This window comes from Ochotona curzoniae, unplaced genomic scaffold (assembly GCF_017591425.1).
Source record: "Ochotona curzoniae isolate NIBS_2020 unplaced genomic scaffold, NIBS_Ocur_1.0 contig_3190, whole genome shotgun sequence".
Classification (NCBI taxonomy): Eukaryota; Metazoa; Chordata; class Mammalia; order Lagomorpha; family Ochotonidae; genus Ochotona; species Ochotona curzoniae.
The window spans coordinates 13348916-13372929 of record NW_024465751.1 but is presented as its reverse complement, the minus strand read 5'-3'; the positions used below and the strand labels follow the sequence as shown (position 1 = coordinate 13372929).

At 39.4% G+C, this 24014-nt stretch overlaps 1 protein-coding gene across 2 annotated transcripts in view; it reads right to left on the bottom strand.

Moving 5' to 3' along the window:
- SAMD12 (sterile alpha motif domain containing 12) overlaps positions 1–24014 on the bottom strand; it is a 446863-nt gene that overhangs the window by 206539 nt on the left and 216310 nt on the right. For both annotated transcript variants that reach the window (XM_040979381.1, XM_040979382.1), the window contains exon 4: positions 19614–19754. In XM_040979381.1, the coding sequence (XP_040835315.1) occupies positions 19614–19754 (141 nt within the window). The remainder of the gene's footprint in view (positions 1–19613; positions 19755–24014) is intronic.

Sequence of the window (24014 nt, the reverse complement as noted above, 5' to 3'; positions counted from 1 at the left end):
TGGGCCCGAGTGCAGTAGCCTGGCAGCTAAGGTTCCTCACCTTGCACTTGATGGAATCCCATGTGGGCGCTGGTTCTTATCTCGACAGCCCTGCTTCCCACCCAGCTCCCTGCTTGTGGCCTGGGGAAGCAATTGAGGATGTCCCAAGGTTTTGGGATCCTGCGCAAACACAGGAGGCCTGGAGGAAGCTCCTGGCTCCTGGCTTTAGATTGGCTCAACTGTGGTCATTGCAGCCACTTGGTTGTGGATCATTGCATGGAGGATCTTTCTTTCCATCTCTCCTCTTCTCTGTGTATCTGACTTTTCAATAAAAATAAATAAATCTTTTTTAAAAAGTATCTTATTTGAATAGTCTCATGTTAAATTTTAAAACTGCATCAAATATAAACATTTTTATCTTTAAAAGGAAAAACAATGCATGTGTGAAACATGCCTAAAGAAGACAGCATGTAAGAGCATTGATTTTGGAAGCAACAAGTCTTCTCTCTCACCACGATGATTAATTTAATCTGTCAACTAGAAAAAAAAGCCACTACAGGGTGCCCAGATCTGTGCTCAAACATGATTGTCGTTGCATCTTTTAAGGTCCTTTTAGCTGAGACAAACTCGTGGATCTATCGTTAATAAGCACAAGCTGCCCCCACATACTCTACTCCCTACTGACACCCTATGAAGGGGCTTAATCCCATTAGTTGTAGGCCTGAACAGAACAAAATAGGCTGATATTTGTGGGAGTAATAAGGAACCCTTCTTAATAACTACTGTTAGCTGGGACACTGGCTTTTGTTCCTGCTTTCCTGTATTTTCTGGCCTACTGGATTTGAGACTGAAATATACAAAAGTTGCTTGCCTGGTACTCAATTTTACTTGGATTAGAAGAACTTCCCATTGGCTTGAAACATCTCAGTCTGTATCATGTGAGCTGATTATCCATGATAACCATCTTTCTGAGAAGTAAAACAGCATTTGAAAAAGCTCGTGGGAAGACAAAATTAAAATATAATTTTGTGATAGAAAAGATGGCACAATAGTGTGAGGATAGGTTTAAACAGTTGGAGAATCATTAGCCAAGGTAAAGCATGGAGGGAGTGATCCTGGGAAATAGGAGAGGACAGGCTGGTGGCAGAGGGACACCTGGAAACCTGGACACAGGGAAGCAGTGCAGACAGCAGAGTGGTGTTACAGTGACCAGATAGCCCAGCAGCAAGTGGCGATCGGAGCCCCAGCAGTGCTCATGTGGGAAGGGGAGTTCATAGGCATAGAACTTCCCATCATGCTGATTTGCTTAATCTGACCACAACTAGGAGCAGAGTGGTAGAGTCTAAGCAAGCATGTGTGTAGAGGAACAAGGTGGATTTCAGAGCCCAAACCTCCACCAATGCGCCATTGGATGTCATTTTGTATACTGAGGAAAGGTTGTGGAGCTGGAGGAACAACAGCAAACTGTGCATGCGCTAAGCCAGCAGACAACTCATTTCCAGCTCAATACATTGCACTAGTCCCACAGAAAAAGAGTACCGACATGGCATTCCAAAGTTTCCACCTAAAATAGGTCTGATTATTGATTGAATTGGGAGTGGAAGAAGAGCGCAGGCAATGGTGTAGCCACTGCACAGGATCACAGCAAGTAGAGAATGATGAGCCAGGAGTTGATGCTATAGAGACCATGGTGGAAGCCTAGTACAAGAGCCTGGGATTGAAATTCACTGGAGGGAGTGACATTAGTGACTGTATAAGACAAAAAAACAGAAACAGGTACAGAACACAATCAGTAAAATAGACCTCTAGATCTGTGGGCAACACAGCTTAGAAAATTGCCCTAAGGATAGGAATCTACTCACCAGACAGCAATGACCAAGACTACAAGAAGAGACAGAAGCACAATGAATGTTACTGATGTGTCCCCCAGAAAAAAGCAAAAACCTTTGCCAACCTCAGAGTTAACTGAGGAGTACATCAAGGAAATTGGCAATAAAGAATTCAAAATACATGTTATAAAGCTTCTTAGTCACAAGAAGCACATTCAAGAGTTCAAGGAATTTAAGGAATATGGCACAGCAGCAATGAATCAAATGAAAGCTGATACACTAGAAATGAAGAACACCTTGGAGAAAATTTAAAATTCAGTGAAAGTCCTCAATAATAGGATGAACAAGGCAGAAGCATCTCAGAATCGCAAGACATTTCCTGCAACAATGGGGAAATAATCAAAAAGCTGTAAGAGGAACAGAGCCAAGGTAAGAAAAGTATTCAAGAATGAAGGGACTCTGTTAAAAAGCCAAATATAAGAGTTATGGGAATTCCAGAAGGCTCAGAAAGAGAATCTGTGTTTAAAGAGGTATTCAATGAGATAACAAGTGAAAAGTCCCCTAATATGGAGATTGAATTGAGAAACAACATACATGAGGAACACAAAACTCCCAATAGGATTGATCAAAGGTGATCTTCACCATGACACATGATAATCAAGCTCTCATCAGATGAACATAAGAAAAAGTTCTTCAAATACCCATGAGAAAGAAAAAATCAATTAACATATAGGAACCCTAATCAGGCTCACTCCTGATCTCTCAGATGAAACTATAGGCCAGAAGTGAATGGAGTGACATATTCCAGACTCTAAAAGGAAACAACAACAACAACAACAGCAAAACTGTCAGCCCAGAACAACCTAGAAAAGCTTTCTTTTGTTTTTAAAAATGAAAGGAAAATATTCCACAGTAAAGAAAAACTCAAAGAATTTGCTTCTTTCAGACCTGCCTTACAAATGATACTTAAAGATGTTCTTTTGACAGAGAAAAGGAACAGCATCTACCTAAATGAAATGTGAACTTGGTGAATGTCCCAACACAATGACAAAATAAGACTAAATCATACAATGAACAACCCATTGCTAACGTGACAGGACCAGATTAATACCTATTAATATTAACCCTGAATATAATGGCTTAAACTCATCAATCAGACAGCACTGATTAGGAGACTGGATCAAACACCAAAACCCATCTATCTGTTGTCCACAGGAGACACATCTCACCAATAAAGATATGCAGAAACTGAAAGTGAAAGGATGGATAAAGATATTCCATGATAATGGAAAGGAAAAGTGAGCTAATATAGCCATTCTTATATCAGATAATACTGTTTGATAGGAAGAACATTACGAGATGAAGAAGGATACCATATAAGGATCAAAGGATCTATTCAGCAAGAAAAGATCACCATAATATATGTATAGCCACCAAATGCCATGGTGCCTAACTATGAAAAAAAATATTAATGGATTTAAAGCAGAGAGGTAGACTCCAATGCAGTAATAACGGGGAAGCTTAACACAACCTTTGACCTCAGTGGACAGATTGATGAGACAAAAACTCAGCAAAGAAACAATAGAGCTTACCCAGACACCAGAAAAAACGGATTTAATTGATACATACAGAACCTTGCATCCTACAGAGAATACACTTTTTTCATCAGTACACGGAACTTCCTCCAGACTTATGGGCCACAAAACAAGCCTCAGCAAGATTGGGGTTATATCATGCATCTTCTCAGACTATCATGTAGTAATATAGAGAGCAATATGTCAAAATACCCCCAGAAGATAATGCAAATACTTGGAGACTGAATAAAATACAGCTGAATGAACAATGGGTTATAGGAGAAGTCAAAGTGGAAATAAAATTTGCTTGAAACAAGAGAGGACATCAACACAACATAACAAAACTAACAGGACATGATCAAGGCAGTGTCAAGAGGAAAGTTCAACTCAATCAATGCCTATGTCAAGAAATCAGCAAGGCACCAAATAAATGAGCTAACCATACATTTGAAGGCATTAAAAAAAGAAATAATCAAAACAAGGAAAAATATAAGCAAATAGAGCCAACAAAAGCAGTCAGTATATAAGTTCAATGAATCAAAGAGCTGGTTCTTTGAGAAAATCAACAAAATAGCTTCTCCACTAGCCCGACTAATAATAATAAAAAAAAAGTGTGTGAGGTGGAGGGTAAAACACAAATCAATTGGATCATAGCCAAAAAGGGAAATATAACAAGAAATAACTTGGACTTAACTGGAATAATCAGGAACTATTAGAAACAATCATATGCCCAGAAATCAGAAGAATTAGAAGGCATGGATGGATTTTTGGGCACACACAATCTACCAAAATTGAATCATGAGGCAATAATATAAATAGACTTATAATAAGGGCTAAGATTGAATCAATAATTCAATCCCTCCCAACCAAGCAAAACTCTGGATCAGATGGCTTCACTGCAGAATTCTACCAAAAGTTGTAAGAATTTACACCAATCCTCCACAAGCTATTCCAAACAATGAAAAGTAGGACACCTTTCTAAACTCTTTCTATGAAGCTAATATCATGTTAAACCAATGCCAGATAGAGACACAACAGTTGTTCATTTTTCAAAAGAAAAAATTCAAATGGCTAATAGACACATAAGCTACAGAAATCCTTGATGAACATAGAAATTAAAATCCTCAACAAAATACATCAGGCAGACCATCCACCTGGACTAGGTGGGATTTATTCCTAGCATGCAGGGGTGGTTTAATATTTGCAAATAAGTAAGTGTGATTCAGAAATGAGGAATTAAAATTGTTCCTTTTTACAGATACCATGATTCTGTATATAAAAGAACCAAAGGACTCAAGAGACTATTGGATTCACAAGAGATTTTGGCATGAATAGCAGGATACAAACTTAATGAACCTAAACTGATGACACTGGTACACACAAATAATTCCATGGCTGAGAAAGAATATATAAGTATAATTCCTTTTAAAACAGGAGAGAGGAATTTGTCATGAAAACTTTAGCAAAGAAAAAGGAGAATATATTAAAACCTGAAGAAAATGATCACGTTCCTGGATCGCCAGGATATACATCATTAAAATGTCCATATAACCAAAAGTAATGCACAAATTCAACATGATCCCAATCATGGAAGCCAGTATGAAAAGGGCTAAGAGAACTGGAAATATTTCTTCCATATGACCAGCTATCCCATCTCTAGGAATATGTACAAAGGAAATGAAATCTGCATATGAGAAAATGACCTGTACTCCTATATTTGGAGCAGTGCAATCTACAATAGCAAAAATGGAAACAACCCAGATGCCCATTGAAATAGGAGTGGATGAAGAAACTGTGTCATGTCTATTCTATGGAATACTATTCAGGCATTACATAGAATAAAATCCTACCATTTGCAACAAGATGGCCCTAACTAGAGACCATTATGCTCAGTGAAATAAGCCAATTCAAAAAGGACAAATATCATATGTTTTCTCAGATATAAGACAACCTTCATGCAAAATACAATATCAACAGGTACACAGGTAAATATGCATGTACATATAATTATCTAGAGGAACTGTATGATACAGACTGTCACATTGAGATGTGAAGATACAATGCAGTATGCGTCTCTACTTCCAAATCAAAGATGGACTCCCAATGAAACTGTTCAATATTTCTTAACAATAGAGTGCTGGACTCTCTGCCATTGTCCATACTTGCAATGTCAGGATACACTTAAATAGCAGAATGATGGACTTATGTGTGTTTTTTTAAGGTTATATTATCATAATATGGGGAAAATCTATGGGGTGAGGTATTTGGGGAGGAAGGCAGGGGAAATCCCAAAGCCTATATTACCATATCATTAAATAAATTTATGTTAAAAATACTTTGATCTCTACATGTAGTCTGTTCATAATATGCATTTTGTGTTTCCTGGGACCCTCCATATGTGCATCCTATTGTTTCTATTTCTCTGGAGAAACTATGACCTTGGGTATGCACTGTAGCTCATGACATTTAGTTTGAAGAAATATCGAGTGGACTCAGCATAGGACTTTAAAATGCAAAGTGTGTAAATAGGTGCATAATAAGTATAACCTTCAGACTTCAATTTGGTGAAAAATTGGAGATCTTGCAACCTGGGCCTTCATGCAGAAATAAAATTACAGTTTCTCAAACTAATGCTAACTATTGATTTTTAAAATGGTTACCTAACTTTTTGAGACAAATAAATACCTCGCTGTTCTTTATAGAGCTGAAGCAAGTATCTTTCCCTCATTTTCCCCTCTTCTGTCTTTATATTACATGACAGATCTGTCCTTACCTTATTGAGCCCTGAAAATATACCATGGATTCTTTGTTGGTGAGCATCTTTCTATTAAAATGTAAAGTCCATGAGTATGAGAATCATGTGTATCATGCATGCTCTATCTTACTAACACCTGTAGTGGATTTTAAAGCAGGCACTCATGAACTACATGGCTTTACAGTAAATCTACTATTATGGCCGGGTATACCTCTCTAAAACTCTTACCACCTTGGCAATTTTATATATGTGTGATTACTAAAGAGAAAACACAAATTATTCTCAATATAAAGCCTCAGTTCAGATGTCACTTTTTCTTAGAACATTTCTTACCACATTCCTTTTGAGTCAGATGCCGTATACAGACAGTTCTACGGATATGAATGTGTATTTCTGTCACACTTCATTACTTTTCATGATAAAACATTTTATGTACATGTTTCTTTCACTTGGTTTTAAGGGCAAGAACTGCCATGTATATGCCAAGATCCCTAACTTGTAGAATATAGACATTGGTTTGCGCATGTGCGTTCTTAACGGGTTTTTGTGGCCATATTTGAAATAAATAAATAATGACTGTAGCTGATAACTTAAAGGTATAAAGAAAATACAAAGGAGATGCCAGTGCAGTAGATACTTCCAAGAAATACAGAAGACTTTATTTTTGGGTGTGGCTCAAGGCTAGACCATTGAATGTACCACCTCAAAGTCCATTCACATTGCAATTTATGCTTAAGGTATCTTCTGGAATTCGAGACTATAAACTTTAATGCAAGAAGAAACTTGAATATCTACATTGTGTAGGACTTTATACCAAACAGAAAAAATTAGTGACCCTAAGAAAAAATGCCACATAAAAATCAGATAATATAAAACAAAAGGGAAAATGTCAAAATACATAGAAAGGGTATTTTTCTCTGCTTCTTGGAAAAGCTGCAGAAGTTCAGTGAATTACAGAAAATGACTTTCATTTCTTCTCATCCAATCTGCTTTCTAGTACAACTGTCTCTCTAAAAGTCCCATTGGACATTGGAAAGTCACAGAGACAAGATTTCAGACTCTAGAATGATCTAAATAGAGAGACCAATGTCAGCTGTGTTAAAACCCACAATTCATCTTTCTGCCATGTAACACTAGTCACTTAAAATTCTTCATTTCTACAGTCAGACCACAAGGTCAAGGTGGCATAACAATGAAACCCCATGAACATTTTACACTGCCCAAATATGAGACAGAAGATACATTGTTTTCTCTTCTACATTTAAATGCAAATGGGTCAATGATGCAGAATGTTGAGGTTGGAGTTCTACAGATGCAGACATGAAAATACCATTGCCATGCAAAGAACGACATAAAACACTGAACTGTGTAAAACAACGACTACAATAACTCCTGATATACAGATCCAAATTAGACAAATAGCATGTGGATAGTTCTCCCACATGCTAATTAAGGAAATCTTCAGGGGTACTAGAACATTTTTCTACCATGAAGAATAGAGAAAAAGCAGGAGTCAATTTTAAATCCTATTTTGAGTAAAATATTTTATTAAATGAACTTGCCACAAAGGCATCTCAGAATGAAAATTCAATTCGATGTTATAGTAATGAGGCTGCATTTGTCATAGTTCTTACCCCTATTGATTAACCAATGTGTGATTTTAATAATCTCCCAAGGGGAATTCCACTGGTTCCTTGCAACATGACAAAATTAGAAATATTCCTGGCCATAAAATGTATATAATGGGGTATGTAGATCCTGAAATGCACATGGGAAAATCTTGGGGAGGTAGCAGTTTGAAGACAAGTTGCCTTTGAAAACACTTGGAAGGGCACATAGCAGGCAAATTATAGTGAAACACTGAATGAAGAAATGTTAGTGAAAATCTGTGAGATTACTCTTCTAACAACTTCATGCACCCTGAGTGACTGAGCAATGAGATGAACTGCAAGAGAAGAGGTGCATTTTACAGTTTCTTGAAGGTCTCCCCAAGAGGCCACTGAACTTATCTGGACAATAAGACGCTGAACTTTATGCTAGGCATGTGTTTGCAAGCAATGAATCTCAACTGAACTTGAACTATGGTTATGCAACAAGGTGGAGGAATCCACCATGGGGGGAGGGGTATGGGAGGGGTGGGGGGAATCCCCAGCGCCTATAAAACTGTACTACATAATACAATGTAAGCAACAATAAAAAAAAAATATTAGGCAAAACAGCTCAAAGCAGTTGGGTACTTTATTGAGAGTTTTTCAAACAGTTAATAAGAAATGCATGTTGTGAAAAAAAATCATGCGTGGATTTAAAAAAATATTTGCATCAAAATAAATGTATCTTTCAATTCTATTTCCTTGTGAATTTTTGAAGTACTTTCATGTAATTAAAGGTCTTTGCCAAATGTGTATATATATATATATTTAAGAACACTTACCATTGTCTTTATGACTTCAGTCAATACAGAAAGAACATAGGCAATAAAAGAGATTCTAAAAAGGGAAAAAAGAGAGAGATTCTTGATGTTGCTCATCATAGATGATTCAAATGGCTTTGAATCTACTCTTACATTATAAATAAAAAATGATACTGTATTCACTGCTTTCAGAAGACATAGTGGAAAATGAAATAAAGTTAGAAACTAAATGAAAAGAGCAACAACTCAATTTAAATCTGCAAAAACATACACAGGAGTCAGTTTCTGCTGGGCAGTATGCTATAAGTGCAGAACAAATTACAGGATGACTAAGGTCTCTTAGAATATATAGGGGATACAGAAAGAACAATACCCTACAATGGCTTTATTGACTCTCCTCCTACTTCGTGTTAGTTGTTGGGTATCTGTTAAAACCTTTATCCTTCAAGGACCATTTCATATATTGTACCACTGGCAAAACTTCAGCATCGTAACATTGTCAGGCAAGGCTAAATTTCTGTTCAGTGTCATCACTTGGTACTTCCATACACATCTATGATTGCATTCTCCATTGTTGCCTCATTGCTAGAGTGGATACTTATTTTTTTTGTATTTATTTATTATTTAAAAGGCAAACTTACAGGAAAAAAGAGAGAGGAGGCCAGAGAGATCTTTCGCCTGTTGGTTTACTTTCCCAATGACTGCAACAACTAGAGTTGGTTTGGTTTGAAAGCAGGAGATTCTTCTGGTTGCTGCAACGAAGTGCAAGGGTCCAAGGACTTGGGCTATTTTTCACTGCTTTCTCAGGCTTACCAACAGGGAGTTGGACCAGTATTGGAGCAGCAAGGTCTTGCAATGATGTCCAAATGGGATGCAGGTTCAGCAGGCAGAGTCTTAACCTATTACAATCATAGCATTGAAACCCTGGGCAGCTAATTTTATCACTGTTGTCTACCTGGTTCTGAAGCTCACTAGATTAAAGAACAAGTGGATGCTGTTTCATGAATACAACATTATTAGTATGAACAAAGTGCTTCATAATGCAGAGGCTGTGATGATTAGTTCTGCCTAGAGACAATGTAAGGCATTTTAAAAGACATGGTATCTTATCAGGGAAAGGTCCTTTCACAAGTTTCATTACATTATCTTTATAACAATCTCATGAAATGGTCCCTACCTCCATTTTTACAATTGATGAATCTTAATTTGCAACATTCAAGTTGCCTAAAGTTAAGACCTCTTTGAAATACCTACAAAGGCTTTCCAAAGGATGCTAAGGAGTTTAAATGTTATGTTGCAGACAATGGGGAGTCACCAGATATCTTAATAATTGAAGTAATATAGGGCCTTATGTGACAGTCTACCAGCCAAATCCTTGCCTTGCAAGCACTAGAATCCCATATGGGTACACCAGGATCCATATTTCCTGGCTGCTCCACTTCTCATCCAGCTCCCTGCTTGTGACCTGGGGAAGCAGTTGAGGACAGCCCAAAGCCCTGCACCTACATGGGAGACCCAGAAGAGGCCCTAGGCTCCTAGCTTCGGATCGGCTCAACTCTGGCCATTGGGGTCACTTGGGGAGTGAACCAACGGATGGAAGATCTTTGTCTCTCCTTCTCTCTGTACATCTGCCTTTCCAATGGAAAAAAAAAACCAAATCTTTTAAAAAATGATAGAAATAATATTATCAGAAATTTATGTGACTTAATTCTGGTCATAGAAGCTGAAAGTTAAGAAGAGAAATGAAGGCACAGGGCAGAGACTGTAGAATAAGTGATAATCAGTTGGGTTTCTGATTTCGGGAAGGAGCTCAGAGTCATGACTTAAGAGTGGCAAGGAAAGTGAAGTAACCACAAAGGACTCTTAATCCTCTGGATGAGGTCACACAGGGAACAGTAAGGATGTTTGCCTTGAAAACAAAAATGGAGGAGGAGCAAATTGGGAAGAGCAGGGGAAAGACAATAGCGTTAAATGTGAATACTTAACTTCTGAGATGTCTGGGAAATATGTGAGTTGATGCAATCATTCAGGGAGATTAAGATAGGGATCTGAAGTTTCAGAGAGATGAAATTTATTAATGAAACTTGCTATGAAGCAGTACATGGCTACAGCAATGAAGGGAATGCAGTTTCAGAGACAGCATGCAAAACCACAACCAAGAAGACCCAACCTCTGGAGGCATGAGCACCTGGGAAATAGTCAAGGAAGGAAGCTTGCTACTAGCCTGAAAAAGAACCATGAAAAGGAGAGAACCACGGAGGTCATTATCACATACGAGAGAGCAGGTGAACCCCAAGGGAGAGCTCAGTGTTTTCCAATTACAAAGCAGAAATGATGAGAATGTCAAGAAATTGTATGTGAACAACAGACTCATAACACTAGTGGCACAGCTCGCACAAAAGCTGGAAGAGTCTGGAAATTCAAACAACGCAATTTTCAGAGACAACAGAAAACAAGCCTTCACACACTCTTCATAAATGTGCAGAAAAAGAATCTGCTAATCCGATATTTTCTTTAGCAGGAGCAGGAAGAAAGACAAAAGAATTTCTTAGTGACAAATGGGAAACCCATATCCTCTTGCCTGGAACATAGATGTTGATAAATTTTTTATCAATCAAATAAATGAACTAACAGTAAATATATCTGACATGAACATGAACATATTTGACATTTTAGAGACTCAGTAAGGCTCTTAGGATGGTGTTGACTCCAAAAAACGTTAGGCAGGATTTCTACAAAGAAACTGACATTTGAGAAAATATTTGATACATATTGATGCCAGTCTCCAGCCCTGTTATTCTGCTCTTATTATTTTCAGAATATTGACCAATAAGTTTTTCATAAGGTAAACGTGCATTATTCTTGATACTAAGCCAGTGAAATGGAAAGCAATATTTATACAAAAACCTGCATGTGAATGCTAATAGTATCTTTATGTGTATCTGACAGAACTTCAGACAACCCAAATGTTCTTCTAAGAGGGAAAGAACAGATAAACAATGGTTCTACATCCAGTGGAGTACACCGCGAAGAAATGGGAATGGACTGATGACACACACTACAGCTTTGACACGTCTCAGTGAATTTCTGTAAGTGAAAGAAGGCAGATGCTACAATTCCATTTCTGTGACTTCCTGCAAAAGGCAAAAACCAAAAGAACAGCAAACATCCGTGGTTGCCAGAGGCTAATGATAATATGAAGAGCTGACAACAAAAGAACACCTGGGGAGAGGGTCTGCAATGACAGAACTTTTATGTCTTGCTCATGATGGAAGATACACAACTGTGTGCGCTTGCTAATACATGCAAAACTGTGCACTAAAGGGCAAATTTTGCTAGGAATAAAAAATGAACAATGGCACGGGAATTGGGAGATCTAGGATCCAGTTTCAGCTATAGTGGTAACGAGCTATGGAACCAGGAGAAGCTGCTAAACTGCTTTTGGGTCCTGGTGCTCAGATGTATAAAAATAAGATTGGAAAATTTCTCTATTCTACAAAGCCTTCCTTCTTTAAGCAAGGTGGTGGACCAGATGGCCTATTTCAGCTCAGATGGCCTGCTTCAGTAGCTGATGTATCTTTGCGAGGTGACTGGACTAAAATATCCAGCCAGTACACATGGTTCAGAAAAGTCTTCCTGGATTAGAAAGTAGTGTTACTAATTTTTGTCATTCCAGAAGATGGGGCTCTGGGAAAGTCCATCTGGTCATACAATTCTCAACTAAAATTTGACACATATATTTGGACAACGTAGAAAAAAATCCCTTCAGGGAACACTGATGTTTAATGAGCCAAAACTGGCCTTGAAAAGAAGCATGCTGTTCTTTTTTCATTTTGTAGGCACAAAGTACAAAGGCATTTAAGGATGGAAGCGTTTACTACTATCATCTGCCTTATCTTCTGGCTGTGACATTGTTTGCTGCTGCCTGAATCTACTCAGTCCTCACAGTTGCTAGTATGCACATATTTTTAAGTATTCACTTATTTTTAGTGAGGAAAATCCTTGAAAGTGATCCCAAGGAGTAGCTTCCTAGGGTCGGGTCCCTGGAGTTGCAGGAAGTGTTTCCAACACAGAGGAAAAAACACTGAGCATAACACAACAGCTTGATGATGATGAGATGATGATGTCAAAGGCACATATATATTTTTTACTTTGTAAAGCAGACTACAGTCTACTACAAATTCCTTCACAAACTACAGTTCAGTAATATCTTTCATTGCAATAAAAGCCACAATATGAAATTAACCATCCAACCAGTTTTAAGTGTACAGTTTAGTAGTATTGAGAATATTCTGGCTATTGTGCAACAGTCCTCCCTAACTTTTCAGAAATTCTGTACTAGCTCCTTCTCCCGGAGCCCTTGGCAGCTATGTTTTTACTTTTGGGTTCAATCACATGACGACATTAGATGCTTCAAACGACTTAATATGCCTTATGGTCATTCAGATTACAGTGTGAAATGGGCTTTCTTTTTAAAGGTTGAGTAATGCTCCACTGTGCATTTGTATAATATATTCAAAAAAATTCATTTGCCAAATCTGAAAATTTGGATTGTTTCTGTATTTGGGCTATTGTGATTAAGGTTGAACTTAACACTAATACAAATATTTCTTCAAATCCTGCCTTGAATACTCTCAAATATATACCAAAAAGTGGGACCACTGGATTGCACAGTAATAATACTTATAATTTTTAAACAATCCCAATGTTGTTTTCCAGAGAAGCTGACCATTAACACACAATGGTTCCAATTCTACGACATTCCTGCTAGTATTTGTCATTTTTTCTACTTTTGATAGCGGATGTTCTAATGTCTCTGAGGCAGTTTTTCATTGTGATTTTCATTTGCATTTCTTAATGATTAGTGAAGTTTAATATATTTTGAACACGTTCTTAACCATCTGTGTAACTTCTTCAGAGAATTATCTGTTCAAGTCCTTTACCTATTAATTTTGTTACTGTTAAGTTGTAGAAATTCCTGCTACATGCTGGATACTAACCCCTATCAGAAAAACAATTTAAAAATATTTTCTCACATTCCACAGATGTCTTTTTACCATGTGGAAAGCTACTTTAACAAGTAACAGCAATTATTTTCATAAATATTACTGCAACATGGCAATTCCCAATTCATTTGACTAAATATGCTTGCACGATAGGGTAGCTGCAATACATTTCATATAGCCCATGAAGAAAAAATATCTGCTATCTTAACACTTAATGAGAAAAACCTACAAATTCTCATTTAGTCATCATTATACCATTGGAATTACCAAATCAGACACAATGAAGTGTAGTGGATCCAAGCTTGCTTTGAAGTCAGAAAGACCTATTCTACGCTTTAAAATGGTGGTCTGATTGTGGGGGTGTTCCTTAAGCTCCCAGTAATCATTTTCCCCCGGGCTCACAAACAGTACTGCTTGTGGTGGAGAATATGCAACAGGAGTGCATATTTTATATACAAAATGCATTTACTCCTCACTAGCTTATGAAAAATAGTAAAAATGCAGTACATCTAGGGAGATTTTCTCCTAAAAATAGCACCCATTATCAAAAAGCTAAAGGTACTCTCGTGTTTTTGGTATAGATTAATTTGCAGACTCTCAGCCTAATTCACCACTTCTCAAGAATCGAGGAGGAGAAATTAGATATCATAATGTTTGTAGCTGCATGCTACTTCCCAAGAGAAAACTAGAGGTACCCTGGCCTGGCTGTTTCCAGTCAGAATATGCAAGAGAAACTATCAGACTGAAACCCTGACTACTCCACAGACAGGACTCCGAAGGATGAGAGTTACCCAGAGAACACCATCCTACAGACAGCAAGGAAAGACAGGAAAGCAAAGCCAGGCACTGATTAGGGCACATGTAAATGTCAGGCTGTTAAGGGCACCGTGTATTATGAAAATCAGAGGCCAGGATTCCAGCAGAACAATAACTCTGGCAATGAGCTGTTCTAGAAATCTTTGCATGATTCATCAATAACATTTATAAATTGTTATCTTTCCTGTGCATCCACCATAAAGCTTGTAAATATCTTATAGTGTTCATCTTTTGTTCAGTATCCAGGAGGAGAACAGTAAGAAAAAGCAGGGAAAGTAATTTGTTTGCTTGTGTTCTGCTCACTCTCATTGCCTAGAGGGTGCTTTCCTGGTCAATTTGTGGTTTTCGTGGCCACAGTCACAGGGCTCCTGACCAACTGTGCGAAAACATCATTGAAGAATCAAAAGCTGAAGATAAGTTATAAAACATGGATTGGAAACTGGAAAAGGGGGTTAAGAATCTGTGATATCATGTCTCCTAGAAGCAATGTGAAATGAATTTCAGGTATGTGTATCAAACTTGGAGGTAGAATTGCAAATTGATTCACCAACTTGTGCTGTGTGTGTATGTGTGTGTGTGTGTGTGTATGGAGGGGTTCACGCACATGTGTGCAGCTTCATGTTTAGCATTCACATCCAAAGTGTGTCGTTTTTGTGACCAAAAAGATCCAGGGGGCATTCATTTGTTTCATTCTGGAGTTGGTTATACAGTTTGTAATAGTGTGTAATTGATTATATGGGTGCTTCTGAGTGTTCTTGGTGGCGTGAGACTTCATCCTTTGAGGACAGACTTTGCTTTGGATACAGGAGGCAATTATTCAGCTATTTAAGGTGGACAATCAAGCACAGTTAAACTTGACTGGCAAAAAACAAAGCTATGATTAAAAATAATAGCCCCTCCAAAACTTAACGCAGGATTTGACTAGATGTCTTGCGTTTTTAAGAACGTACACAAAGGACCAGCAATCGTCCACAAATGAGAGGTGTTCAACATCATTAGTTATCAGGGACATGAAGTTGAAAACCACAATGAGAGTGGTATCTCCTCACACATACCAAAAAAATGTATGTGACAGACAATAATATTAGTGAGAATATAAAGAAATTGAAAATTTCATGTGCTGCTTTGGGAATGTACGATAGTGAAATGACTGAGGGTTTTGGTTAAACCCTGAGCCGTCATGTGAACAAGCACTTGCAGTTCCACCCCAAACACTTGAAAACAACTGCATATGCAAACACTTGCTCATGGATGTTAGAAGTATCAATAGCAGAAATCAGAGAATACCCAAATTCCCATTTACTCATGGAAAAATACAATGTGGAATATTCATACAATGAAATAGTATTTATCAATAAAAATCAAATATTGACAAATGATTATGATGTGAAGCTGCCTGAAAGATATTACCTATGAGAACAGACAACCACCAACATTATACATGGCATAGTTCTATAAGATGCACAGAACTCAGCTCGGCAAATAAGCTAAAAGAATCACTTAACTGTACACTTTAAGTGGGTAAGGAGCATGTTATATGAGTTCTATCTCAAGATGTCCAAAAACTTAGGTTTACTATAAATTTATAAGGCTGATTTACTTTCATGGCTTCTACTACTGCTATTTTTTTTGTGTGTGTGTGATTAGTGTAACACACTGAGATATTTTTACATTAGTTTTTAGAATATTTCTAATGGTTGAACAGACTTAGTGACCCCCATGTCAAATATTAGGAAATTGGTGCATGGAGAGATTAAGTATGTTTGTCAGACCTGGCAGTAACTGGTGCTAAAATTCTGTTTTGCCCCATTATTGTTTCTTTAAAAAATTTTTATTTACTAGCAAATATACTCGCAAACTTCAAAATTCAAACTCACATACGTCTTCCCTCCATCTATCATCTTCCATTTTGTGCAGGTGGTATACTCTTGTGTATCTTTTGGTGTGTCTTTAAATGAAGAAAGCTCTTACAGATACACATGGTTTTTGAGACTCTTGGGTACGAATAGCATAACCATACATATCGTTCTGCATTTTCCTTTTTTCTCATCTCACAGCATTCCAGAGATCCTTGTATATTAGTATTCCCCATTCTTATGTTTATAGTTCCACAGTATACCACTGCCTGGATATATCACAATTTAATTAGTTGCTGTCTTAAAGACAGACACTTCAGTTCTTCTCAAGATCCTGTATTTTGAAAACTGACTCCAAAAGCAAGCAGGAAGCTCAAAACAGAAATTCTGTGTGTTTTGAAATAAATTCCCTTCATGGAAAAAGGACTAGACTGTAGGTGATAAGCTTATTTTAAATGTGTTAGCAAAAACACTGGTTAAATGACAATGCAATGGGCTTAACACTATGCCCGCTTGAGAATCACATGGTGTTATTAGGAGTTGGGGCCTTTGGTATGAAATTACATCATGCCGGATGAGTCTTCATGAATGGAATTAGTGGCTTCATCAAAGAGCTTCCAGAGATCGCCCTCTTTCTGCCCGGTGAGGAGGTAGTGAGATGAACATTCAGTGAGAAAGCCAGCGAGAAAAAGGTCTCTTCTCAGACACTGATTTCTCAGGTTTCATTCAGAAAATGAGAAACAAAATGTTTGCTGTTTCCAAGTTACTCAGTTGGAAGTTTTTTTGTTACAACAGCACAAATGGGAACAATATCATCATCAACAACAACAAAAATGAAATGCCTCATACCAAAGGGACAATCCTGCATGGGTTGTGGGAACACATTACATTTCTACTGACTGGAAGTGTGACTCACATAGTTCAAGGGAAAGCCCAGGGAGTTTTAGCAGCTAAGCAACACTCTGAGATCTCTGTTTGTCCTCACTCACAGTATGGTTTATGCTAATCTTTGGGGAGATGAGCAATCTTAAATCCAACACTGAATCACAAATGGTGAATTTCCTTCTGACATTCATGCTAAACCAACCAATTCACTTACGTAAGATGGGATTCCACTTCTTATTACAGCAAACCTAGACTCAAAATATTTTAGCTATCTCAAGCTGTACTTAGCTTGAGAAAATCTATCAGTCATAAAAACAAATTTATCCATTTTGCTTCCAATTTTTTTTAAAGAAAACTACCTCTTCAATAAAGTAACATCTTCTAACTGTGACATAAAATCCATATGAATGCTAACATATAATGGACAAACACTAAAAAAGCCAAAATGAGTGTAGACAGAATATCCATAAGCTGGAAAACAGCGATGTCTTCTAATGGGGATAGGAGGAAAAAATTAAAAATGCAGAGCTTTTCAAAGCTGAAGAAAATGACAACTGAAATGAAAAGGCTGAACTTGGCATTATCTTCCCAGAACACAATATATATTTAGCTTAATAGATTTGGAAAAATCTTAAATATTATGCATTTGGGGCAACAGGAGCTGTAGAGAATGATTTTATAGTGCAAACACGCTCCAAGGTGACAACAGAGGAAGGCCAGAGTCAAAGGCACGGGCAAGTTTAGGTTTCATTCTGTCTGGTGTCACGGAATAGTGTCACGGGAGAAAAACAGAATGTCTGAGGGAACATCACAGACTAACAGAACTCAAAGGAACTAGGGTTGTGGTTGAAGCATTAAAAACATGCATAAGTGTGATTTGTAGCTTTAGTTATACATTCATTGGAAATCTTAGAAAATAGAGAACAAATGTAAAGAAAATGATTTAAATCACTCAAAATCCCACCATGCACAGAGCGCTATTATCAGAATACCAGCAAATTTTACTTTCAGTCCTCTTTCTATGTACATATATGAACATTCAGGTTTCAAACATTATGATTATGCCATAAATAAAATTTTATATATGCTTCCCACTCCCTAGTTTGTGTTCCCACTTGAGTAATTTCCTATGTGGAATGTGTTCTTTGAAGGTATAATTTTAGTTACTGTTTTATATTATATCTTATAAATTTCAGCAGGATTATTTGAGTCTTTCCATATTACCAAACTTCTAGATTGCTTTCAAATTTTCTATTTTACAAGTAGACTGGAAAGGACTTTCATATATATCTACTTATTTCCTATATGAACACTAAAAGTATATCAATACGTCACAATGAAATTTAAATCAGTCTGTGTACCAGTATCTGCAAATTCACCACTGGAAATCCCTCAGGACAAAATTGAAATAACACACATAAAATAAACAATGCTGTTTCCTTATCAGTTGTAGTCTATATTTATCCGTCTGGAGCAGTCATCTTGCAGATAGTATAGTATTTCCTCTAAGCAAATGAATAATTACCAGGTTAATCTAAATGCAATGACATGAAAATTAACACAGAACTTGGCTGACACAGATTTCTCCAATTTCAGTATGCATGCAATTACAATATTTTCCAGATTGAGAAATATTTAGGGCTCTTCAAAACACATATTTTATCTCTTTTTACTTAAAGTGATGCACAGTGCATTAAAAGCAACAAAGGCTCTAGACAATGGAGTTTGGTAGCAATCACATCTTAGGTAAGTACTCACGTACAAGTTATAAGCAGTGCAACTTAAGGATTTCTTTAAATTCTAGCATTACTGTCACTTCCAACTCTCATCATACTGAAGTTAATGATTCTTGTAAATGATTATATGATGTTAATAGCCCATTCTTAAATTCCCTGTATTTTATATTTTAAATTATTTAAAGAGCCTGAATGTGATCCTAGAACTCTCTAGAGCATGTTTTTATAAATACTTTTATAAGAATACATTTATACACACACACTTCAAATAGTTTTATCCCTTTTGCCAGTGATAAGTAAAGTAAAACAAAACATAAAACAATCCTATTTAAATCACTGGTCACTTCTAACTACTGAATTAGTCAAACTCTAAGGCATCCTACGAATTGGTAGTTGGATGAAGAAAACTAGGGATGCACTGTAGATCTGTGTAGATTGCACACTGAACAATTACAGGAAGTGCAACTGTACCCCGAATGAGGTGACTGGTACATTCTGTGATTGCAGAATGCAAAATATATATAAGTATGTGTGATGCGTTTGAAGTTAGTTCAGACAATGCTGATCACTCATCCACCACTTAGGTACATATCTTCTCTCTAGTGAGCTATGAAAAACAGACATAGGAAGGAGGGACATGGTCCTTATATGGCATTACTTTCAACAAAAGAAATTCTGCAGACAATTTCTGTTCCTTTCCATCATCCTGGCAGGGACTTTTTTTCCTGGTCACCCTCCCGACCACCAACAAGGAAACAACAGGGTACCTTGTGTGAGTAACTGTAGGTTTCTGACTTCTTCTCGCACCTTCAGCTGGAGCACCTGCTGTAAGATGTGCTGCCGGAGGTTCTCCTGGCCAATCCCCATTCGCTCAAGCTTTTTGTCAGTGAGTCTCAGGAGGGCTCTCCCTGGAATTTTTTTTAAAGAGGGAAAAACAATTAATTTGTTTAAGAAGGAATTCCATCTTAGTCTTGGCTAACTATCACAGAAGTTTTTTCTAACAAGAGATACTAGAATAGAGGGTCATCCATTATTCTTGCTGATAGGAATGGATTATAAAGAAAATCTACGCAATTAAAAAAAACACTGCTTATCAAATACGGCCAATTTCCAGTTGACCCATACATTTGGGCACACAAAACAGCAAATTTTAAAAATTTTCATTTTTGATGATTTTCACATAGATGACCAGGGTGCAAAGGGTCAAGGGCTACAGGAAAGTGGGTGAGACCACTTTCTCATTGTTTCCACATTCTCTCTTTTTTTTCCCCTTCCTGACTCTGGGAGAAGGGGGGAAGTCAAGGAGAGAAGCCACACTCAGCCTCCCAAACTGTACCCTGGGATGGAGGACAGCCACCCGACACCACCCCAGGGTTCTCAATGTAAGGCAAGCTCCAAGGTTCCTGTTTCAGAGATTTTGATAATTCCACAGTTCTGAATTACTGGCACTCCAAGCACGATGAAATCTTCCCAGAATCCATTGGCTGACATAGTTCATCTTAGAGTCTTGTTTGCCCAGATATCCACTGCCAACTCCTGGTTGCGGTAGTTGATCAATTTGTTCTGTCCTCTGTTATGGTACCAGGTGTCGCACACAGGCTCCAATACACTGCCATATTCCCCATGTGCACCTGGATATGCCATCCACTGCTCTGTCTAAACAACTGAGGAGGTCCAACTCTGATACATGCATTCCAGGGTCAGACCATGGAACCTGCCATTCTCTGCATGGATGGGTTCTAAGTCCAGCAATTCAGTTGGGGGGGATCCTCACAAAAATTTCATCTGAGGTGATCTCAGACCTGATTCTTGTGTGTGATTTCCAATACAGGATCTGGCACAGTCTGTTGCACACACTGGTAGTTGCAATTGCTGGGTCAGCCCTGCCTTCTATGCAAATCAGTAGGTTGGAGCCCATCTTGAACCTGCCAACCACACACTTGACCCTCACACAAACCAGTGGGAGTTGCAGCCTAGTTGGAGCAATCTGCGATAACCCTCACGAGGTCGGTCCCCAATACCCTGGTTCCCGTGCTTATCTGTATGTGCAGTAGAATGGTCCAATCTGTCCCCCATCCCGTTCAGCCCTCACACATGTTAACACGCACTAGAGCCCTGTTCAACCCAACCAGGCTCTCGAGCCCTGTTCAACCCAACCAGGCCCTCTATATAGCCCACACACCTGCCGGCGGGTGCCACTCTGTCTAGCCATGGTTGCCCCATTCCTGGTTCTCATGCTCACCATGCTGAGTGGCAGCCCAAGAGAGAGGTATCACTATTTCCTTAATGGGCCCACTCCCACTCCTGGACCTTGCACTCTCCAGGTGGTTTTGCAGTTTAACTTGACCAAATTTGCCCCCAATGCCAGCATCTGCCAGCTGATGTTGCATCAAAGTCCAACCAACACACACCCACTCTGGCCTGCGTGTGCACCACTAAGAATAGTCAACCCAGCCTGGCTTTTCCCTGATACAGCTCACATGCAGGCTAACAGGTGTTGTGGTCCAGCCCCGCCTGGTCTCCCCCCATCCTAGCTCTCATGCTTTCCAATGGGAGTGGTGGTCCAGCAGGGTAACCCCACACAGGCCCCCTATTGGGTTCATTTCCATTCCAGTTTTCACTGTTGGGTGCTATGGCCCAACCAAGCCTGGTCCACACCCAGACATAGCTCACATATGGGTCAGCAGGGGCAGGCACCTAGCCCAGTCTGTCCTACACCCGCCCTGATTCTCACAAGCACCAGTGGGTGCTGTCATCTAGCCCAATCTAGCACACTCCAGATCCAGTCCACACTTGTCCCGAGGGACACTGCACCAATGTCCAGACCAGACAGCAGCCCCCACTCTGACTCTTGCACAACCCAGCCAGGGTGTTCTCTTACTTCCCCAAGTAGAGCTATTCCCAGCCATAGATCTTCCATGCACCAGTGGCTGGTCTAACCCACATTGATGCAGTTCCTCACCTGTTTTGGCCTTTGCCCTTGGATGCTACAGCTTGGCCTACCTGGCCTGACCCCAGTCGCAACTCTCGTTGGTGGGTACTGACACCTGGCCATACTCAGTGTGTTCCTATCCTTGGCTCATGCAAACCTGCAGGTGTGATAGCTTAGCCCAGCATGACCTGTGTTTCAGCCTGGTTCCTACACTCTCTAGTGGGCTAAGGTTTACTCAGCCCCACCCGGTCCACCCCTTCTAAAACCAATCCACATACTTGCCGGTGGAAGGAGCTACCTTGCCCAGTTTGCTGACCCCTAAGGTCTGGAACACATGCTCACCAGTGGGAGCTATGGCCTCATAGGGGAGTTTCCAAGGTTCCCCCACTCGGTCCACTCCCAGACCTAGATTTCATATGTGCCAGCAGGTGCTAGGTCTTTGCTCTACATAGCCTGCTCTTCCACCTTGGCCTTTGCATGAGCTGGTGGATGTTGTGGTCACGCCCGCCCCACACCCTGTTTTAGGATACACATGCAGGTGCTGCAGCTTGGACCTGCCCAGGCTATTCTTGGCTCAAGTACCTGTCAGTGTTGGTGGGTTCCATGATCACACCTAGTTCAGCCCCTCACCACCCCAACTCTTGAGCTAACCAGTGGGACTTGTATTTCCACAGGGTTAGGTCCACTAAACCTCTGCAGAATCTACCTGCAGACCTGGTTCTCTCATGTTCTGGTTAATGCCATGGCCCTGCCAAATGTGACCTGTCCCCATTCCAATACTCAGTCAGGTACTGGGATTTAGCCCTGCTAAACAGGCCCCCTATCTTTCACGTGAGCTGGCGTGTAGCAGTCAGCAATGTTCTGTGCTAACAAGCTCATCTCAGGACTCCTACGTGGGCTGGTAATCAGTCCAACCCAAATAGATCTTCCATTCTCTCCCTTCCAAACCACTGGGTCTCAGTTCCCTCGCTCGCCTGCAAATACAGTGGCCTTGTTGTTGGGAATATCTCAGGATTCATTCCTCATCTACACGTTTGGTGGTCTTATCCATGGATGTTCCTAGGAGTAATTCCTCAACCCCAAGTCCCCAGAGCACACTGGCAGCCTAAGCTAAGATGGAGCTGGCTGATTTTTAATCAGTCGGGCCAGGCTGTGACCCTCACTAGTCAGCCAAAAGCAGGCAATGGAGTGGAGGTTCTGGTTCTTATGCCTGGTCCAAGCTAAGATGCAGCTGGCTGCCTTTTAAACAGTTAGGCCAGGCTGCAACCCCCATCCATCAGCCAAAAGTGGTGGATGGAGCAGAGGTTCTGGTTCATGTGCCTGGCCTCTAAACAGCAATTTTTTCAAGATTTATGTATTTATTTGAGATAAAGTTAAAGGGAGAGAAAGAGAAACAAAGATAGATCTTCCATCTCCTGTTGAACACCCCAAATGCCAAGTTTGAAGCCAGGAGCTTACTCCTAGTTTCCGATGGTACAGCGGCTCAGGAAAATTTTCCTCAGGCCACCAACAAGGAGCTAGGTCAGAAGTAGAGCAGCCAGGACTTGAACAAGTCATCATTTGTTGATACCCATGCTAAAGCTGGAGGCTTATTTTACTATGACAAAGCTCTGGCCCCCAAATGACAAAATTTTATCCTGGATATTCTGGTTAAAGACAGAAGGTTTTAAAATGAACAATACTATTCATTGGGGATGGGTTTTTATGAGTCCAAGTCACTGATAATGTGCTTGGAGCAATGAATGCTTTGTGTTTACACAGCAAACCCCTACAACTTAAGCCAACATACAATTATACTTCAGCGGAACATGCACTGACAAACCAGTTTTATTCTGCAGGCATCCGCCATTCCTGCTGGATCCCCAGGGTTGGACAAGAGTTCCCTTTACAGCTGATGAGAACTCTGGCTTCATTCCAATTAGAGCCAAAGGGAAAGAATCCCAGCATGTTCGAAGGTAAGAGGAGGGAGATAAGTCAGGATATCTCAAGACAGAAAACCCAAGGAATCTTGGAATGTGAGCATCCACATTGTTCCGACACCCCAGGCTCTGGTCCTCACAGCATGGCCTCCTTTCAATCCCCGTCTTTGCTAAGAGGCCTATATGTTTCCCTTCCTACTGTAATTTTTATTGAGTTCTCAATCTTTCTGCCACTTCATGCTTGCCATGAAACAAGTGTATCTCTTCTTTAAGGATTTATCATAAGAAATAAAGGGCATAACCATTCAATGCCCTTA